Source organism: Equus quagga, chromosome 17 (genome assembly GCF_021613505.1).
Source record: "Equus quagga isolate Etosha38 chromosome 17, UCLA_HA_Equagga_1.0, whole genome shotgun sequence".
In the NCBI taxonomy this organism is placed as follows: Eukaryota; Metazoa; Chordata; class Mammalia; order Perissodactyla; family Equidae; genus Equus; species Equus quagga.
In genome coordinates, this window is record NC_060283.1 from 4988913 (window position 1) to 5008049 (window position 19137).

The following is a 19137-nucleotide window of genomic DNA, read 5'->3' on the forward strand; positions in this document are numbered from 1 at the left end:
CCACATCGTGACGGAGTTTTCAGAATTGGTGTGAACACGTTACACAGAGGCCGAGTGTTGGTTTGGAGCGCTGAGACGGTGCTGGGCGTTCTGAGAGAGCCAGGCTGTTTGCATCTAGCTTAAAAGTGTGACAGGTAATAACGAAACCTTCCTCTTCCAGGTCATTGCTCGAGTCCACTCCGTCTCCAGTCGTCTTTTGTCACAATGACTGTCAGGAAGGTAAGAGTTGCTGCCTGTTATGCTGGAGATGGCTCACATGTGGACGTGACACGTGCCTCCCGTGTGTGAGGAGCCCCAGGTCTGTGAGAGGAGGGGGCGCGTCAGCTCAGGGCACAGCCGTGCAGTGGGGTGTGGTATGACTGTTAGAGAGAGCGAGGTCGAGTTGTATCCGGACCAACAGAGAAATCTCCAGGGCGTGTTACGCGAAAAAAGCTGTTTTAGAAAGACATGTAGGGTATCATCCCATCTCTGGAAAAAATAGATTTATAGGAAAAACTCTGAGAAAGTTCAGTGAACTGGGAGCTGGGATGGAGGACTGAGACTTCCTGAGTCAGTGTTTGCTCGGTGTTTAACGCTGGTCGGACACGTGTGACTGAATGTGAGACAGACAGACGCGCAGGCCCACCTCCCCCAGTCCGGCCGCGCCTCCTGACCGGGCACACGGGGCTGCCTGTCGAAGCCGCCTGCCCTCTCAGTGTCGGTCCGCATGCGGTCCCTGTCGAAGACTGGCCGTCAAGAGGACATTGGTGTGAGCCAAAATACCTTTTACTAATGAGCTGATGATTGCTGGCCAGGTCAGGTCAGGCAGGGTGTGGACCTGTCAGCCCCAGGCGACAGGGAGCTGCGCAGACGTCAGCAGATGGGTCGGGGGGGCCCCCTGGCAGTAAGGGCAGCCGCAGGCCAGGATAGGGAGGCGTCCGTTCCCTCTGTTCCGCTGCTTTGGCATCAGCCCCCACTTCTCTTTTCAGTGACCGCTGGGAACGGGAGGTGTGTGCTGACCAGCCTAGCAACTGTGCCTCCCGCAGAAACCCTGGGAGGGACGGGGCCCAGATCACTAGCAGAGGCTGGCTCCCCAGTGCCCCCCCGCCAGCCACACGATGATTGAGACCTGAACACTGTGTAGAGTGGGGGTTCTCAGAATGGATGCCTGAAGAGCCAGTGTGTGGACACCCCACTTCTGGCCCAGAATTGAGCCCTAAAGGACACACGGTTGTAAGAACTCTGCCTGCGGTCTCTCCTTGTGAGAACCAGGTGAGGGCAAAGCAGTGGGGCCAGATGCAGTCCCCAGAGCACTGCGGTAGCGAGCTTGCCCTGGCATCCTCACTGGAGAGGACACTAGGACTCAGCTGCCCAGCTGGTGGGCCACGGCCGGCCCTCCTCAGGGCTGCTGGGGATGGGGCAGCCAGCTCCAGCATGCCAAGCAGGCGCTCCTTCATGCCCCTGGACAGAGATTTGGAAAGCACTGCCCCAGAAAACCAAGAGTGCCAGATCTCTGTTCCGCAGGGAGCCCAGGGCTGTGTCCCTCTTGAGCTGCTGTGAACAGGTGCTCTCGTGCTGGCGTGGACCTGGGCGGTGCTCCTCCTGGCACTCCGTCCTGCGGCTGACAGCCCGCGGTTGCTCACTGCGTGGCTAGGATTCCCTGAAAGGGTCAGACCGCTCTCGGCCGTGCTGTTCAAGGACTAGTGCCCTTGACTGTAAAACACGCCCGGAGGACAAGTCATGTCATTCAGACCTTTCCGCAGGTAATATCTTGCTGCTGGAAGGGAGAGAGCATTTTGAGAAGCAGAAGCTGATGCTCATCGACTTTGAGTACAGCAGTTACAACTACAGGTAATGCATTAAAGGGAAATGTTTTTATTTCAGTCTTGTTTCATTATTTTAATGTGTGTGTGAAATAGCGATAGGACAAAATAAGTAATAACCCCATTCTGGTTGGAAGTGTCTACAGCTGGAAGCTGACACTTCTTGTCCCGTGGCCCGTGACGGCCACGTGAGGCAGCGCCGCCTGTCCCCAGCTCGCTGGGTTAGAGGGGAGTGGTGATGCGAGGCGTCAGACCCAGAATTGGGTATTTTCTCTTGGCTTCCATTCACCAGAGTCCTCTTGACAGGTGCTCTGAGTAGGGGGTCAGGTGTCGCTTTCATGGCTCAGTCGGCCGAGGTTCCAGTGGTCGCGCAGTTGGCTGTCCCCGGCTGAAGCATCACGCCCTCGGGGCCTCGGGGAGTCCAGCTGGTTACTGGAGGGGTGCTCACGACCCGGCCTCCTTCCGTCTGTGGGCGGGAGCCTGAGGTGGGCAGCGGGCCTCACTCTGCCTCTGTCGTCTGTTTCAGGGGGTTTGACGTTGGGAATCATTTCTGTGAGTGGATGTACGATTATAGCTATGAAAAGTACCCTTTTTTCAGAGCAAACATCCTGAAGTACCCCAACAGGAAGCAACAGGTAAGAGACCTGTTAATGTGCTTATGTGTTTATGTGAACCACGTGTCAGTTAGAATTGATCACATCTTCATCTTTAAAGATGCTCTTTTTAAGTTGCATAGTGGTAGGTGAACCCTTTTTGCTTTAAATGTTGTTTTTTCTGTTCAATGTAGACACACACTTGACACTTGAGTCCAGCTTTTTAAAATCTCTGTGCCAGAGAGGCCTGTTTTGGAAGAGGGGCTGTCCTGTCAGGGTGTGGATCGATTCAAGTTTGTGGCTTCACGTGCCACTTTCAGAGTTTAGTGTCTCCCAGAAATTAACCCGCCGGTGGGTGGTCCCAGCGTGGGTTTTAAACCCTAAGCTGCCTGGCCGTGAGGCCCAGCTCTCCGCTGCTGGCTGTAACTGGCTGGATGTTTCTGTGCTGCACTTTGCTCATCTGCACACATTTTTCGTTGCTGTGAGGAGTGAGTGGGTTACTGTTCCAGAAACAGGTGCTCAGACTAGTGCCCGTTACAGAGAGTTTCACAGGTGTCAGCAGGCATCTTTCTGTGCCAGGTCTACTTCAGAGTATAAGGCCCCTTTCTGGGAGCCCCTGCCGAGGGCAATGCTTCAGCTTAAAAGGTGCTTTTTGCTGGTGGAGGTGAGGTAGCGCGTGAAAGCTGATGTCAGAGAAGAAAGATGGAGGAGGCGATGTTGGGAAAGGTGGGAGAGGAAGAGGCGTTGGCATTCCAACCAGGTAACCAACTGCTGGGTTCCTAAAGGCGGACCAAATGACAGCCTGTTCTCACCTACAGAAGAAAAGCAGGCGTTTGCCGTGTTCCACTGCCCTTAATGTAGTATGAAGTAGTCAAGAGCAAGGGATCTCGTACACCCCAATTCACATGTAGCCTAAATGCGAAACCTGCTGGAACCTTGGGTAAACCGTCTCTTCTCCAGACCAGAATTAGCAGGTGCCACTTTATGAGCATTAGTGTGTAAATAGTCCTAAGTGTGTACATAGGCTTCTTAGGGGTGGAAGGCCCCTTCGCACTGTCTAGTCCAGCTCCCGCTCTGAGGCCACAGCTGCCAGGGTGCGTCAGGCCGCCCGGAGCCTCGTGCCTGGCACGCTGTGGCAGCGTCGTATGGGGTGCTGACCAGTCTCGGGGAGGGTTTGCTGTGGGCTCACCCTGCTTTATGATCAGACAGTGAAAAACGTGGTGTGGATTCACTGAGAAAAAAATGATTGCACGCAAATTGCATTCCAGAAGCAGCAGGTCGTTGCCTGCACCTCTCTTGTCAGCAGTACAGCGTCGGGTCCCTTAGAACTCTGACTGTGAGCTGCTCGTCACTGCTGGGGAAGGGGCGCTCCAGGATCCCCGCCCCTGGGCAGAGCGGCTGGCTGGGCTCTGCCAGGCTCCTCTGATGTCATCTGGAGGAGTCACCCCGGGTGTGTGTGCTTCATGACAGCATGACATTGTCTGTTTTTAACCATCATTGATCCTAACATAATTACTTTTTTTTTTTTTGAAGCTCCATTTTATTTCCAATTACTTGGCTGCATTCCATAACGAATTTGAAAACTTCAGTAATGAAGAAAAGTCCATTATAGAAGAAGAAATGTTGGTCGAAGTCAACAGGTAACTTTTTTCCTGTGTTGATTTCTGAAGAATGCTCCCCTCTTTACAGAATATATTTGGGGCGCCTACTTGGAGTTATATTCCAGGGGCTTCTTTAGACCCGTCCGTCTCTAGGACTTGTACTTTGTCAAAAATAGGCCATTTGGTCCTTCTCCACGTGGCCGAGTGTGTCCAGATCTTTCAGGTTTCAGCACAAAGCAGGTGAGGAGGACGGGGTCACGCACCAGCAGGGCAGAGTGCAGGATGGAGTTCCGAACTGTCACCATGCACGAGACTCGGCTGCACCAGGCCGCTGCCCCCCAGGGCCTGCATGCTCTTGTTTCTGATGCTGGGGGTGGGGGTGGGAGGTGGGGCACCACCTGATACTCTGTTTCTCCTAGAAAATGATTAAAAGGCGTGTGTATTGGTTCTGAGTCTTGCTTTTAACTGTTTTCTCAACAGCTCTCAAAGCAGGGCTGGGAAATGTCCAGATTCCACAAGTCTGGATGTGAAACCACTATTTATTCCCACTCGGTCATCTCTTTACCCTATTCTTTGGGGCGTCCTATAAGATTATTTGGTAAAAATGACTGTTTAGGTAGCTTTGGTCCACCTGGTTCTGTCCACCTCGCTTACCACAGATTGCCTCTTCATGGTCTTTAAAAGTGCCCACACCCCCTCGCTGAGTGTGCGGCCCCCCAGCTGCCCCCTCAGCTCCACTTGCAGCCCAGATCTTCCCTCTTTGGTTCTTGAACAGGTGCAGTAGAAAAATGGAGGTGGAGGCCCAGGCAGGAAGGCAGCGCCACCGGGCTGTCGTGGGTCAGGGACCACCAGAACCACAGAGGCGGGTGTGGGGAGGTTTCTAGGGCGTTCAGCCCAGCAGTCTTATTTTGAGGAGAGTGTGGATTCACGGTGGCACAGGGGCCTGGTACAGCCTGGAGATGGTGGCCTGGCTCCCACGCTCCTGTTCTCTGTTTCACTTCCGTGTGAGAGGAGGGCACTGCGTGAGGGTGAGGGTGTCATCCTACCTCCTGGGAAGGGCGGCCCAGCCTCCAGAGGCTGCGGCTTCCTCCTTGCTGAGCAGCGAGTGCTGAGGGCTGCCCTTGCTCTGCGCTCGCACGTGTGGCGGAGCGTGTCTGTGCAGCCTGGGCTTCGCCAGCAAGGCCTCAGCATGAGTCCTGTGAGTGTGGTTACGTGTGCCAGGCACAGGCAGTTGGGCGTGTTCTCACCTGCCACCGGCCAGAGGTGAGGGGAGGACGGCTGTGGCGCTCCCACTGTCCTCAGTCTCTGTGGGGATAACCCTGCTGGTTCACCGAGGCGGACAGAGTCTGCGTGCGGACAGGTCGAAATGTCATCCAACTGGAAGTGACCGCGCCGGTCCCCTGACCAGTGCCCGTCTCACGTGTGTCTCCTGCTTTTGTGATTGCAGGTTTGCCCTTGCATCCCATTTCTTCTGGGGACTGTGGTCCATCGTGCAGGCCAAGATTTCATCCATTGAATTTGGGTACATGGTATGTTTCGAGGTGGCTTTTTCTTCTACTCCCAGGAAGAAAATGCTACGATGTATGTGAATGCTTGGTGGGAAACAACCGTTCCATACCCGAGCAGGGTGACCGGCCCCAGGACAGCGGGCTGGGGGAGGAGGCCGCGCCATTTCAGGCACTTTCCCTGGAGCCGTGTCGGCCTTTGGAGTCACCCTCTCCCAGGGCCAGTAGGCCCCACCTTCCCTGCTTCAGAGAAGTGCCATGGGGTCCTGTGGCTCTGGTGGGGGATGTAGAAATGCCGACCTAGAGGTCCAGCCGCTGACCCCAGTCCCTTTTGACACAAGGGACACGGGGTGAAGGAGAGCGGGGGCTGCCTACCCATGCCTTGAAGTGTCTTATCCATCCATCACGGCTCCATTCTCCGGCCTGCAGTGCCAGCTTAGAGTTAGGCACTGGTGCTGACTGACTTCGACCTCCTGTTGCAGGCAAGCGTGTACCAAGCCAGGCTGTCATTTTATTCTAACCTTAAGAGCTGTCCTTGACATGGACGCTGTTTTAACCTTTAGTTAACCCCTCTGCTGCTTCATACTGAGTGTTGGTGGGGTGTCCTAGGCAGGGCCCGCGAAAGTCTGTAGTGAGCGCCTTGCTTTGGGACGGGTGGTGGCAAATGACTGGTTCATTTTATCCTCCTCAGTCCCGTGTTAGGAGGATTTCTGCTTCCAGGCAAAAGAAGGGGAGGTTTGGATTTTTAAAGCAGATTTGGGGTCATGGTCAAATGATACTGTAAGACAAAGTAGACTTCAGAAAAGGAACGTGACTGAAGATAAAGAGTGGATTTCCTCGTCATAAAGGGATCAGTTCATCCAGAGGACGTAAGTGATTTCCTAAATGTGCTTGTGCCTGTTGTTCAAAAGACATAAAGCAAAAACCAACAAAACTGAAAGAAGAGACAGGCAGATTCACCAAGTAGATTTCCCAGACACGCACACACGCCGTCCCGGACAGGACAAGTGAGCACCACAGCCGGAAGGGTGAAGACCTGAACAACGCCCTCGGCCGAGCTGACCTGGCGGACTGTGAGCGAACACCCAGCGACTGCAGAATGCACGTCCTTTTCCAGGGAGTAGGGAACCTTTGTGAAGATAGGCCATGTGCTGAGCTACACAACAGGTCTCCGCTTTGGAAGGATTGAAATAATACAGTGTGTGTTCTCTGACCACAGTGGAATTTCACTGGAAATCAATAACAATGAAAAAAAGAGATCTAGAAAATTCCCAATTATTTGGAAATTAAATAGCACACTTCTAAATAAACCCTGGATCAAAGAAGAAATTAGAAGGACAATTAGAAAATATTTTCAAGTGAATTATAATGAAAACACAACGTTATCAGAAGTTGTGGGATGTAGGTAAAAGCAGTGCTTAGAAACTTACGGCCTTGTAGCTTAAATGTTTGTGTTACATAAGAGGAAAGTTCTCAAACCGATGACCCAAGCTTCTACCTTAAGAAGCTGGAAAGAGAAAAACCAGTTAAAAGAGCAGAAATCATTGAAATAGAAAGTGGACAAAAAATAGAGAAAATCAGTGAAACCAAAAAAGTTGGTTCTTTGAAAAGATCAATAAAATGTATAAACTTCTGTATACTGAGCAAGAAAAAAAAGCAGACAAACATGAACAATATTGGGTACAAAGATAGGACATCACTGCAGATCTAATAGATGTTAAAAGGTAAGAGACTATTATGAACAATTTTATGCCAACACATTTGACAGCTTCCATGAAATGTGCAAATTTCTTGGAAGATACAAATTCCCAAAACGGATGTACGAAATGCCCATATATTTATAAAATAATTTGAATTCATAATCAAAAACCTTCCTAAGGGCTGGCCCGGTGGCATAGTGGTTAAGTTCACATGCTTTGCTTCGGTGGCCTGGGGTTCACCGGTTCGGATCCCAGGCGTGGACCTGCACACGGCTCATCAAGCCACGCTGTGGTGGCGGCCCACATACAAAGTAGAGGAAGATTGGCACAGATGTTAGCAACAATCTTCTTCACCAAAAAAAAAAAAAAAAAAAAAATACCCAAAAACCTTATAGAGTAAACTGTACATCCTGGTGAATATAATCAAACATTTAAGGAAGAAATAATACCAGTCCTACACAAACTTTTGGGAAATGAAGGAGGAGGGAACATTTCCCCACTCATTTATTTGATGAGGCAAGACCCTCATTATCCCGATACCAAAACTAGACAGAGACATTCGAAGAGAACTGCACATCTGTGTCCATCGGGAACATTACACAAAAGTCGTGATCAAAATATAGGCAAAAAGCAAACCCTCCACATATAAAAGGAGACTGTTTTATGACCAAGTGGCAAGTATCTCTGGAATGCAAGGTTAATTTAACGTTTGAAAAACCAATTAGTGTAATTCACCGTATTAACAGAACAAAGGAGAAAGTCCCATACAGTCATCTCGGTGGATGCCGGAAAAGCATTTGACAGAATCCACCACCCATTCAAAATGAAAAATCTCAGCAATCCATAACAGGGAACTTCCTCAGCCAGAGCCTGGGGGGGGGGGGATGTGCATGGAAAGCTATGCCTGACGTGATAATTCTCGGTCAGAGACTGGCTGTGCCCCCACCTCTGCCCAGATGCAGAGCCCGGCGGGAGGTTTGCTCACGGCTGCGCGTCACGGGGTGCGGGAGCGCCTGGCCGGTGTCGTGAGGCAAGGGAAAAACCCAAAAATACTGGAAAGGAAGAAGAAAAACTGCCTTTATTTCATGGGTGACAGGATCCTGTACATGAAAAAATAGAAAAGAGTCAACAGAAAAGCTTTTTAAACTACTGAGTGAGTTTTCCAAGGACATAGGATACAAGGTCAGTGTACAGAAACCAACTGCGTTTCTACATGCTAGAAACGATTATAAATGAAAAAACTAAGTTGTGTTTACAATGGCATAAAAAACATGAAATACTCAGGGATAAATTTTTTTTTCTTCTTTTTCTCCCCAAATCCCCCCAGTACATAGTTGTGTATATATATATATATGTATATTTTAAAGATTTTATTTTTTCCTTTTTCTCTCCAAACCCCCTGGTACACAGTTGTGTATTTTTAGTTGTGGGTCCTTCCAGTTGTGTCATGTGGGACGCCGCCTCAGCGTGGCTTGATGAGCGGTGGCATGTCCGTGCCCAGGATTCGAGCTGGCGAAACCCTGGGCTGCAGAAGCAGAGCGTGTGAACTTAACCACTCGGCCACAGGGCCGGCCCCGATAGTTGTATATTTTAGTTGTGGGTCCTTCTAGTTCTGGCCTGTGGGACACCACCCCATCGTGGCCTGACGAGCGGTGCCATGTCTGTGCAAAGGCCCGGGAAAAACTCAAACTGTAGTGAGAACAAAGTTGGAGATCAGCGGCTGGAGTTCACCGAGCACAGTAATCAAGACGCTGGGTGTGGGAGTACAGACAGACAGACATGGATCAAGTGGGACAGAGAAGAGGGCCCAGAAATAGACTCACACTTCTATGGGGAAGGGATTATATTTTAAAAAAATGGTGCGGGAAGAACTGAGTAGCCCTATGGAAGGAAAATAGTGAACCTTGATCTCATGGCATACACAGAAATTAGCTGGAAATGGATATTAGACCTAAATGTGGAGCTAAAACGACCAAGCTTCGAGGAAAGCGCAGGAGGAAAGCCTCGCGGTTCCGGCAGAGGTTGCTCAGGTTACATAAAGCACTAACCATAAAAGAAAAAATACAGTACATTGGACCCAATCACAATTAAAAACCTTTGCTCTTTGAAAGACACCATTAAGAAAATGAAGAGGCAAGCCACAGACTGGGAGAAAATCTTGCAAATTTATATCTGACAAAGGACTCGTATCTAGAATGTATAAAGAACCAATAACACAGCAAGAAACCAAACACCCACTTTATAAACAGACAGAAGATTTGGACACCTCGTGGAAGATAAATGGCCAGGAGGCATCTTTTTGTCTGCTTAAGATAATTGGTCAAAAGAAATGCAAATGCAAACCCCAGTGAGATACCCTGCACAGCCATGATGATGGCTAAAACCAAAAAACTGACAGTGCCAAGTGTCGGCAAGAATTTGGAGCAAGTGGAACTCACTCGCATATACCGCCGGTGGGAAGGTCAGAGGGCATAGCCAGTCTGGAACAGTTTGACGGTCTCATAAAGTTAGACGTGTGCTTCCCATGCAGCCCAGCAATCCCTCTCTGGTGTGGATCCAAGAGAGACGAAGCGTATTTCCACACCAAGACTTGTGTTCACACGCTCATAGCAGCTTTGTTTGTAATAACCCTGGAATTGGATTATTCCAAACTGGAAACAACCCACATGGTAATCAGCAGATGAATGGATAAATCACTGTGTCAGGGCCACATAGTGGAAAACTACTCAGCAATAAACAGGAGTGAATCACTGATGACACAAAGCAGGGGCAAATCCCAGGAACGTTCTGCTCCGTGAAAGAAGCCAGACCCAGAGGGTGCTTCTTGGGTGATTCCGCGTCTGTCTGTCCAATCTGTAGGGACTGAATCAGGTCGGAGGCTGCCTGTGGCCAGGAGTAGGGGCGGGGTGACTGCAGAGGCCGAGGGAACTTTGGGGGCGCTGGAGACGCTCTTCATCGTGATGGTGGTGAACCTCATGTGTGCGTTTGCGAGAACTATTGAACAGGACGTTTAAAATGAGTTAATTGTTGTAGTATATAGATTATACTTCAACGCTAAGTTTTTAAAAAGTGGTTTTGTAACCTGGGCAGTTAGCACTGCGGACTTTTCCATTTGGAGTGGGTCCTTAAGAGAGGGTCTTGTCCACACTCATAGATGGTGGGGGAAGAGGGCCAGAGAAATACGGTAGCCAGACAGCTCCGGAATAATCAGAACCCAAAACCAGGTTTTCTCACTTAGTGATCACGCTGCAGGTGACCCCAGAAACTAGGTGGCACCTCCTTTCTTTCTTTCACCTTCTTTTGTACATGCTAATGCCCCAGGGAGCTTTGGCTTTAAAAGAAGACCCTGTGTTGTATATGTCCGTCAGCCAGTGTCTGCAGCAAAGGCACATGAGACGCGAACTAGGCAGCGGCAGACACGCAGACAGTCCCGTCTGGGTGCAGGGACCCCCCGAGTTTGCCTGAGATAGAGGGGTGGCCGTGAGCAGCGCTGACAGCCCAGAGGCCTGTCTGAGAGCGGGCCCGGCTCATGCACAGCCCGCAGCGGGCAGGCCTGCTCTGTGCTGTGCTGTCGGTGGCCCGGGCGGGACGTGGGCAGCGCGGGGCAGGCGGGAGCCCTGGGTGAGGCGGCTCTTCCTGTGTCTCCCAGGACTACGCCCAGGCGCGGTTTGATGCCTATTTCGACCAGAAGAGGAAGCTGGGGGTGTGACTGCGGGAGGACGTCGTGCGCTGCATCCCTGGACGGCGCGGGGCGGCCGAGCCAGCGGCCCCTGTGCTCCGACGACTGCACCCGCGGCGAGAAGGCGCCTCCTGCCGCACGCAGATGTGTATGATACGAAAGACTGTATTAAATGGAGTAACATTTCTTTCATACCTTGTTTACGATTCCGCTAGGCCTCTGAAATGCGATCGGGACGCAGAACTATAGTACAATAGTGCACTAGAGCCATATCCCAGAATCCTCTTAATCGAGACACGGCGTTCCACGTGTGGGGCCCGGCGCCCTCCGTCCGATGTGGCCAACAGCCCAGACGGGGTTCCTGCGGGTACTTTCTTTGGTTAATGTTGACTTTGAAAGGATTTTCAGAGCCTGGTGAACGCTGTGACCAGGCTCTCTGTGTAAGCAGGTAGACACTGCTCGCTCCCCGGGGCGGCGAGAGAGCAGACAGACTGTGATGTCGCTCCGTGGCCTGACCGTGGGTCTCCAGAAGCTGCTCCTTCGCCCTTTTGGTCCAAATGACTTTCTGAGCTGACTGGAAGCATGTGAAGCAGCCCGTCAAGAGACAGCCGACTGCACGTGACGGGCGCGAGCTCTCGTCCAGGCACAGGTGGATGTAGCTGCTCCGACCTGTTGTGCATATTTTGTAACACAGGCGAACCTCACCCTGACTGGACGCCACCTCGCCTGGGCCCTCCTACCGACCCGCAGGCAGGGAGCCTCGGCCACCGGGGTCCAGCAGCTGGACAAGGGGCCACGCGGACACGCCTCCCGTCGCCCTCCCTCTGTCCTGCTCTCTGCAGCCTTTTCTCCTCCACCTCTGCTCAGCCTGGAGCTGGGGAATGTGACCGGCCTGCTGCTGCCCCTGGCACTGCGGCCTTGGGGTGCCTGGGGGCACAGGGGGACCCTGGCCCGGGCTCTCGGGGCCAGCCCTGCCTGCCCTCACTGCTCCGTGCCGTCCTGGACGCGGGCACCGTGGGAGGCAGCAGCCCGCATGTGGAATGGGGGTGTGGCTTGAGCCAAGCTGTGAAATCCAGATATGTTAAATGTCCTTTGGGAGAAATTCTTTTTTTACCTCTGAACTCTTATTTGAATTGTTTTTGTGCATATGTTTCTGCTACCACAGAGATTGTACCATACAGAATTAAAGAAATAAAAACACACCCTCAGCTGTCACCCTGAGTGTGTCCTGTCTTGGGGGCTCCCAGTGCGTCCTTCCCCGCTGCTCCCAGACGTGAAGGCCTCTGGAAGGCCGCAGAAGCAGCTGGGAGCAGGTGTGTCTGGGAGGAAAGGGATGGCCGGGCCGGGGCAAGAGGGAGACTTCGCACTGCTCACCCTTGTGGACACTTGAAACCTTCCCCGGGTGAATGTGTTCATGTGTTTTGACAGCTAAGCAATGAATGACCCTGCCCCCCTGCGTGACTCTCACTTAGGACCCAGCTCCGACTCCTTGCCGTGCCTGCGAGGCCTGTGCGGTCGTTGCCCGACCGGCCATGTCCGCCCTCGCCCCGCGCCTCAGTCACTGCTCCAGCCTCGCTCCGCCGTAAGACCCCAGGCTCTCTCGAGGCTTCCTCGCAGAGATGCTTTGGAGCCGGGTCTTCCAATGACGGGCTGCTTCACATGCTTCCAGTCAGCTCAGAAAGTCATCGCTCGGGCCCTTCTCCATCCCTCCATCTCAAGTGGTGCCGTCCTTAGTCCACCCTGACCCCCCCACCTCCTCTCTGCCCGTCACTTTATTCTCTAGATGGGGCTTTTCCTAGAGTTCTGATTGGCTCACTCGTTGTCTCCTGCATTAGACCCTAAGCCTGCGTGAGTGGGGATCAGGCCTGTTCACAGTACCGGTGACCCCCTGTCCCTCTGCCTCCTGATGATGGTCTCTGTGCTCCAAGAGTACCCACCCCAGTGCCTCTGCACATGCTGGTGCTACAGCAGCGAGACTTCTCCAGACAGGCTGCTTGCCATCTGCACGCCAGGGCAGGGCCAGCCAGCATCTCCCTGGGATCACACTGCCTCCCCACAAAACACGCCACACTCAGCTCTGACATCTGCTCAGGGTCCCTCTGCCACGACCGCCACCCTGCAGGTCTCTGCCCAGCTCTGCTCCCTGGGAGGGTGTGAGGCTGGCTGCCCTGGGCTCAGTCCAGATGCGTCTGCAGCCCTCCTGAGTCCCACGCACAGCTGCCTCTTCCTAACCGGACACTGCTGTCAGTGTTTCTAGGACCCAAGTGTCTACCATGCGTGTGGGATTGACACGAAGCCCTTTGGACCCCAGCCCGGCATCTGGGGGCCCTGAGCAGGGCAGTCCCAGACCCGAGGGACAGGCTCCTCCCAGCCGCTGGCCAGATGAGAGCCACAGGGATGGGGCCGAGCCACCCGCTCACTGTGCCCAGGGCGTCTCCGGCCTCAAAGCGGCCTTTGTTTCAGGGGCCTCCCGCCGGAATAACCACTTTGCACTTCCTTGGCCGGAGAAAGCGAGCCTCTGAGCAGCTCTGGCTCTGCCTCCGGGCCCCGGTGCTGGGACCCAGACCAGAGAGACTTGCAGGATGAAGGTCAGCCTCCGGGGAGTGGGACCGCCCACCCAGGAGGGACGGAAAGGCAGGGCCTGCAGGCCGGCTCAGCTCTCTGCCTGACCCTCGGGGCCCCAGGCAACTCCTGGGCTGCCCTGGACAACGTCTGCCCTTCTCTGCAAGACGGTGACCTCGGCTGTGTGTGACACCACTGCCCTGTGTGGAGTGCCTGGTCAGGCTCGGGGGCATGGGAATATCGGCCTGCTCGTGCCAGCACCATCCTCCACGCCTAGGAGTGTGTGGGATGGGGAACTCACTCCCTTCGCCCAGCCTGGGAAGACACTCATTGTGAGCTAGGATGTGCTGGAAACATGCCTCCTTGGTCCTAGTTCCGCCCCCTTCTCCCCAAGAGGCCGGGATTATTGCACATGTGCTCATGGTCCTCTCCCCAACCTCGCGAGGCCCCAGATCCTAGACGGGACCCCCCACCCTCCCGCACCCCACACCAACCTCAGCTGCAAAGGAAGGTGGAAGGGAGACAGACACAGGCTGGCGTGGGATCCATGGAACCGAAAGAGGGTCACAGGGACAGGAGCAGCCCACGCCCAGAACCCGGGGCCCTGCTGCTTCTGGTGCCCGCTCAGGCTCTGCCACACCCAGCCTCCCCAGCCCCTGACGTTCCAGGCTGGACCGAGACACGGCTCCTGAGCTTGCTGTTCTTTATTCCTTTCCTGCCTCAGCGAGGGGAGAGCAGGGGTCGTGGGCATGGCCACAGCTGGGCGCTACTCCTCCACGGCGAAGGAGAACGGGCTCAGCTTGTAGCCAGTGCCTGAGTAGAACTTGTTCTGGAACTCCACCCTGTGGGGGTGAGAGCGGAGAGCTGGTGAGGGCAGCCCCCGCCTGCCCCGCCCCACCCCGCCCCGCGCCGCCCAGGCCAGCGGGCAGGCTGCTCACCAGTGCAGCCGCAGTGCGTGCAGGAAGGCCGAGAGCCCCTCCATCACCAGCAGGATGGCCACCGTCAGCACAGCGAAGGCGGCAAAGATGGGGACCAGCACCACGGCCATCACGCCTATCTTGTTGCCCATGCGCAGGCCCGTGCGCATCACCATGGCCCACAGCACCTCCGACAGCTCTGTGGGTGGATGGGGGCAGTGAGGACCAGGGCGATGGGGTGCCCACCCAGCCCCCTGGACAGCCTGAAGCCCCCCCTTCCTGTGGGGCCAGTGGGGGACCCCACCCCCACCTTACAGAAGGGGATACTGAGGCTCAGAGAAGTGACCTGCCCAGGCCCCCGGGCAGCAGCTGTGCATGTGTGAGACATAGCCAGGTGACAGCCACCCACAGCAGCCAGGTCACTCACGGGCGTGGGCCAGGCTCAGGGCCCAGAGGCGCAGGTACGAGGCCGTGTTGGAGATGCAGCCCAGGCAGAACTCGATGGTGTGGATGGCCTGATGCATGAACACCTCGGAGGGGACAAACTGGGGGGGCGGGCGGCCGTGAGGGGCAAGCCGGGCCAGCAGCCACCCCCTACTCAGGACGGCCCCCACCTACCTCAGCCTCTTCTTCGGGCCCCGGGCAGCCCGCCTTCTCCTCATCAGAGCCCCAGGCAGCCTCGGACGCGTTGGAGGAGTCCAGAAGCCCAGTCTGGTCCTCATCCTGAGGTAGAAGCAGGAGTGTCAGCAGGCCCCAGCCCCAGATGGGGCCCAGCCCACCCGTTCCTGCTGGCTCACAGCCACCCTGGGAACCCTTGAGGGGTTGAGGGTTGGGTCACAGCCTGGCAGCGGCCCCACCTCCCGAACAGCCCTCCTGCCACGTGCCCCGGGCTCTACCAGCTGTCGGCCAGTGGGCCTCTTCCGTGATCGGCGGCGGTGCTGCCTGAACAGGAACAAGGGCGTGCCAAGCAGCAGGACAGGCACCATGGCCAGGGCCAGGACCACCAGAGCGGACTGCACCAGCTCCTGCAGGCAGGGACGAGAGTCAGGGGGCCTGGGAGCGCGTGGGGCCCTCGTCCCCAGGACCCTCACTAAGCAGGGACATCACCCCGTCCAAAATCTTTCTGGGGGAGAAGGGGCCCCAGGCTTCCAGCACCTACTGTGTGCCACCCCCACTGGGAGCTTCACACCATCTCCAGACCAACCTCCCTGTTTCACGGCCTCAGGCCTGTACCCCTTTTCTCAGAGGAGGATCCTGAGGCTCTGAGTGGCCCAGTGACCGGGGGACCCCAGGAGGGGGTGTGAGCCCGCTCCCCCGCCGCAGCCCACCTGCCCGGTGAAGAGTGGCCGGTTGGTGGGGCTCTGGGAGAAGAGGAACATGTTGATGAAGTGGATGAGGATGCTGGGGGCTGAGGCGGCGCTGGCGGCCGTGTAGCACAGCCACTTGTAGAAGACCAGGAAAACGAGGTAGCCGAACAGTCCCAGCAGGAAGACCAGCTCGGGCAGCGTCTCCAGCAGCAGCCGGTACGGCTGGCGGAAGTGCCTGGGGCAGGAGGAGGGCCGGGTCACCCAGCCGCCCTGGCCCTGGCCCTGGCCGGCCCCGTGCCCCCCGGAGCCAGGGCCCTCACAAGTGGTTGAAGACTCCCAGGACCACCCCGAAGGCCATGTGGGTGACCCCCAGGATGACGGACATCTTCATCTTGAAAGAGTTGAGGAAGCTCAGGTGGTTGACGGCCAGGCTCCAGACCTGGGAGGCGGGAAGGGCGGGTGTCACTCTCCTCGGCCTGTTTGCCCCCTGGGGGCCTCGGTACAATCTGTCACTCACCAGCCAAGGGGCAGCAGAGGGGAATGGTTGAGAGCACAGATTGGACCAGACAACAGGGACCCAAACCCCAGCTCTCCCTAGCGGGGTGACCTTGGGCACACCATCTCCTGTGCCTCAGTTTCCCGGTCTGTAAAATGGGGACATGCTAACGTGCACCTCAGGGAGCTGTCAGGAGTCACGAGACTGAATATAAAGTCATTTCCCATAACGGGCTCAGCACGCGCCCGCATGGAGGGGGCTGCAGTGGGACCCCAATGCCACCCCCGTTACACGTGCTTCTCTGCTTTGGGAAGTGGCCGGGCTGCAGTGGGCCCAGCAGGGCCAGCTCTCCTCTGTCCGAGTCCCTGTGCCTCCAGCACCCAGAACTGTGCCTGGCACCCAGGAGGGGCTCAGCCAGCCGTGGCTGGAGGAGTGAGGGAGCCCCAGACCCCACACCCGCCTGCCCGCCCCACCCGTGCCAGCAGCCAGGACTCACGGGGTCGATGCCGAAGGGGTAGGGTCCCCGGAAGACGCCGGAGACGTTGGGGTCCAGGGTGAGCAGCGGATGCTGCGCCAGGAACTCATCGCTGCGGTGACAGTAGCAGGGGTGAGGGGCAGCGGGGCATGGGGGGGGCAGGGTGGGCGCGGCCGGGCCTCACCTCCAGCCAGACTGGTCAACCATGGCCGACACGTTCCAGCCCGAGCGGAAGATGACGGTGGCACGGCTGAAGCACTCGTTGTAGATGAAGCCGGTGTAGACGGAGAACAGGCCCATTAGCAGGAGCAGGTAGCGGCCGCCGAAGAAGGTGCGCCAGATCTGGGGTGGGGGGACCATGAGGGACTGTGCGCCCCCCCGGGCCCCGCCAGGACCCCACGCCGCCCCTCACCTCGTTCTGCGCCGCCTTCACGGCCGGCCGGTTCTCAGCCAGCACCATGGCCAGGGCGAAGAGGAACATGAGCAGGCCGTGGCCCACGTCGCCAAACATCACGGCGAACAGGAACGGGAAGGTGACGACGGTGTAGGGCGCTGCGGGCAGAGGGGCCGGGTGTCAGCCAGGACGCCCGCAGAGAAGCCACACGTCTCTGTCCAAGACGCCACAGAGGCCTGAACCCAGGCTCTGGGCCCCCAGGAAACGCGATGGTGGTGTGTGCGAGGCAGGGAGGCCAGACGGCTTGCCTGCGTTCAAGAGCCTGCCACTTACTAGCTGTGTGACCTTAGACCAGTGACTTAACCTCTCTGAACCTCCATTTCCCCATCTGTAAAATGGAGATAACAATACGACCACACCCGAGAGGGCTCTCATCAATGAGTTTATCTGTGGGCAATACCTGGCCCCTGGAAGCACTCGGTGCAAAGCTAGTAGTTTGAGCTCTTACCATTTACAAGAAGAGCCTTAAGCAGAACACATAAAGAACAGAGAGCCCAGTGGCAGTCCTGGCTGGCACATGGCAAGTTCTAGAAGGCTGAGTGGGTCACTTAACCTCTGAGGTCTCAGTTTCCCTTCAGTAAAATGGAAGAAATTCCTCATGGGTGTTAGGGTTCCAAAGCGCAGCCTGTTACGGGCTGAACTGTGTGCCCCTCAAGCAGATACGTTGGCGTCCTCACCGCCAGCCCCTCAGAAAGTGGCAAGTAAATCTGAGGTCGACGGGCGGGGCTCACCTGCCATGTGACTGGTGTCCTTATAAAAAGGGGAAATTTGGACACAGACACACACACACTGGGGAACCCCGTACGAACACGAGGACGGCAGCTACACACCAAGGAGACAGGCCTGGAGCAGACTCCCCCCACAGGCCTCAGGGGGAGGCAGCCCTGCCCCCACCTTGACTTCGGCCAGCAGGCCAGCCTCCAAGACCGGAGACAACCAGCCCAGCAAACTCTGGCCTCCCCAAGCTCTTGCTCTGAGAGCTGTGGGCACATTGTCACCCGGGGATACTGGTGATGGCGCCTGCTCGAACTGGAGCGGCATCTGCTCACGTAGAGGCACCAAGCACAGGCGAAACGGGGTAGGGGCCCAGATCAAGCTCCGGGATGCTGGGCCTGCGGGTCGACAGGTCCCAGGGGACAACGTGTGACCCTGGTCACTGTCCCCACGGCCTCAGAGTCCATCCTCATGTCCTGCCTGTACCTACTGGCTGAGGCAGGACCCCTCCCGGGCCTATGACTAAGGCCCCTCCCAAAAGGGGCCCCACCACGGCTCACCCCGACACCCATTCTTTGGGCTTATGTAGACAACCACTGTGGCCCCTACCCGGGACATGGGGGATGCTGGGCCGGTGGCCACATGGAAGCCAGCCTGCCACAGGGAGGGCGGTGTCTGGAGGGAGAGGAGCCAGGCGGAGGACACACCAGGGACCACAGATCTCAGGTGTGCAGAGGGGGCCAGGGAGGAAGGAGAGCCAAGCAGGAGCTACGCTGGACCCATGGACGGGTGCTGGCAAGTGGGACAGGGCTGCCACCAACTAGCTCCAGCCTGATAGGGGTGGGTACCATGTTGCCAATTCTCTTACTTTTTGTGGAAATCTTAGGAAAATGCAAACTTTTGTAAAAACTCCCATTTCAAACATTGGCACCTGCTGCAGACACCCTGATGCTCTGCCCAGGCACCCACAGTGTCCTTGCCAGCTCCGTGCATCCCTCCAGCTCGGCAGCTCTCCTGAGACAGCCCAATGGGTCCCCTGCAGAGGAGCAGCCAGGGGAGCACCCAGGCAGAAGGGCCTGGACCTGACGACCTCTGCCACCCGTGACGGGGGCTGGCCAAGGACCGCAGGTGTGGGTGTCAGCCCTGCCTTGGCTTCGAAGAGGACACACCAAGATGTCACTTATGCTCCAGAGCCCCTGCAGGGTCAGGCTGAGGCGGGACTTCACCTGAGATCAGCTCTGCTCAGCTCTCCCCTCCCCGCCTGCCCCCCTCCCCACCCCTCAGCTCTCCCCTCCCCACCTGCTCCCCCCAGCCCCACCCCTCAGCTTCTCC

The 19137-nt window shown here is 56.1% G+C and overlaps 2 protein-coding genes across 6 annotated transcripts in view; one reads left to right on the plus strand and one right to left on the minus strand.

Moving 5' to 3' along the window:
- CHKA (choline kinase alpha) overlaps positions 1-12095 on the plus strand; it is a 51360-nt gene extending 39265 nt beyond the window's left edge. For all 5 annotated transcript variants that reach the window (XM_046643290.1, XM_046643291.1, XM_046643289.1 and 2 more), the window contains 6 exons: positions 161-219; positions 1743-1830; positions 2329-2437; positions 3929-4035; positions 5444-5525; positions 10851-12095. In XM_046643290.1, coding sequence (XP_046499246.1) covers positions 161-219; positions 1743-1830; positions 2329-2437; positions 3929-4035; positions 5444-5525; positions 10851-10910 — 505 coding nt within the window. In that variant the 3' untranslated portion in view covers positions 10911-12095. The remainder of the gene's footprint in view (positions 1-160; positions 220-1742; positions 1831-2328; positions 2438-3928; positions 4036-5443; positions 5526-10850) is intronic.
- Positions 12096-14128: 2033 nt separating this feature from the next.
- The window catches only part of TCIRG1 (T cell immune regulator 1, ATPase H+ transporting V0 subunit a3), a 17137-nt gene continuing 12128 nt past the window's right edge, over positions 14129-19137 (minus strand). Inside the window, exons 11-20 of the mRNA XM_046644099.1 lie at positions 17050-17189; positions 16822-16979; positions 16659-16749; positions 15987-16105; positions 15688-15901; positions 15256-15384; positions 14978-15082; positions 14787-14904; positions 14381-14558; positions 14129-14284 (exon numbers count right to left, since the gene is read on the minus strand). Of these exons, the coding sequence (XP_046500055.1) occupies positions 14209-14284; positions 14381-14558; positions 14787-14904; positions 14978-15082; positions 15256-15384; positions 15688-15901; positions 15987-16105; positions 16659-16749; positions 16822-16979; positions 17050-17189 (1328 nt within the window). The 3' untranslated portion in view covers positions 14129-14208. The remainder of the gene's footprint in view (positions 14285-14380; positions 14559-14786; positions 14905-14977; positions 15083-15255; positions 15385-15687; positions 15902-15986; positions 16106-16658; positions 16750-16821; positions 16980-17049; positions 17190-19137) is intronic.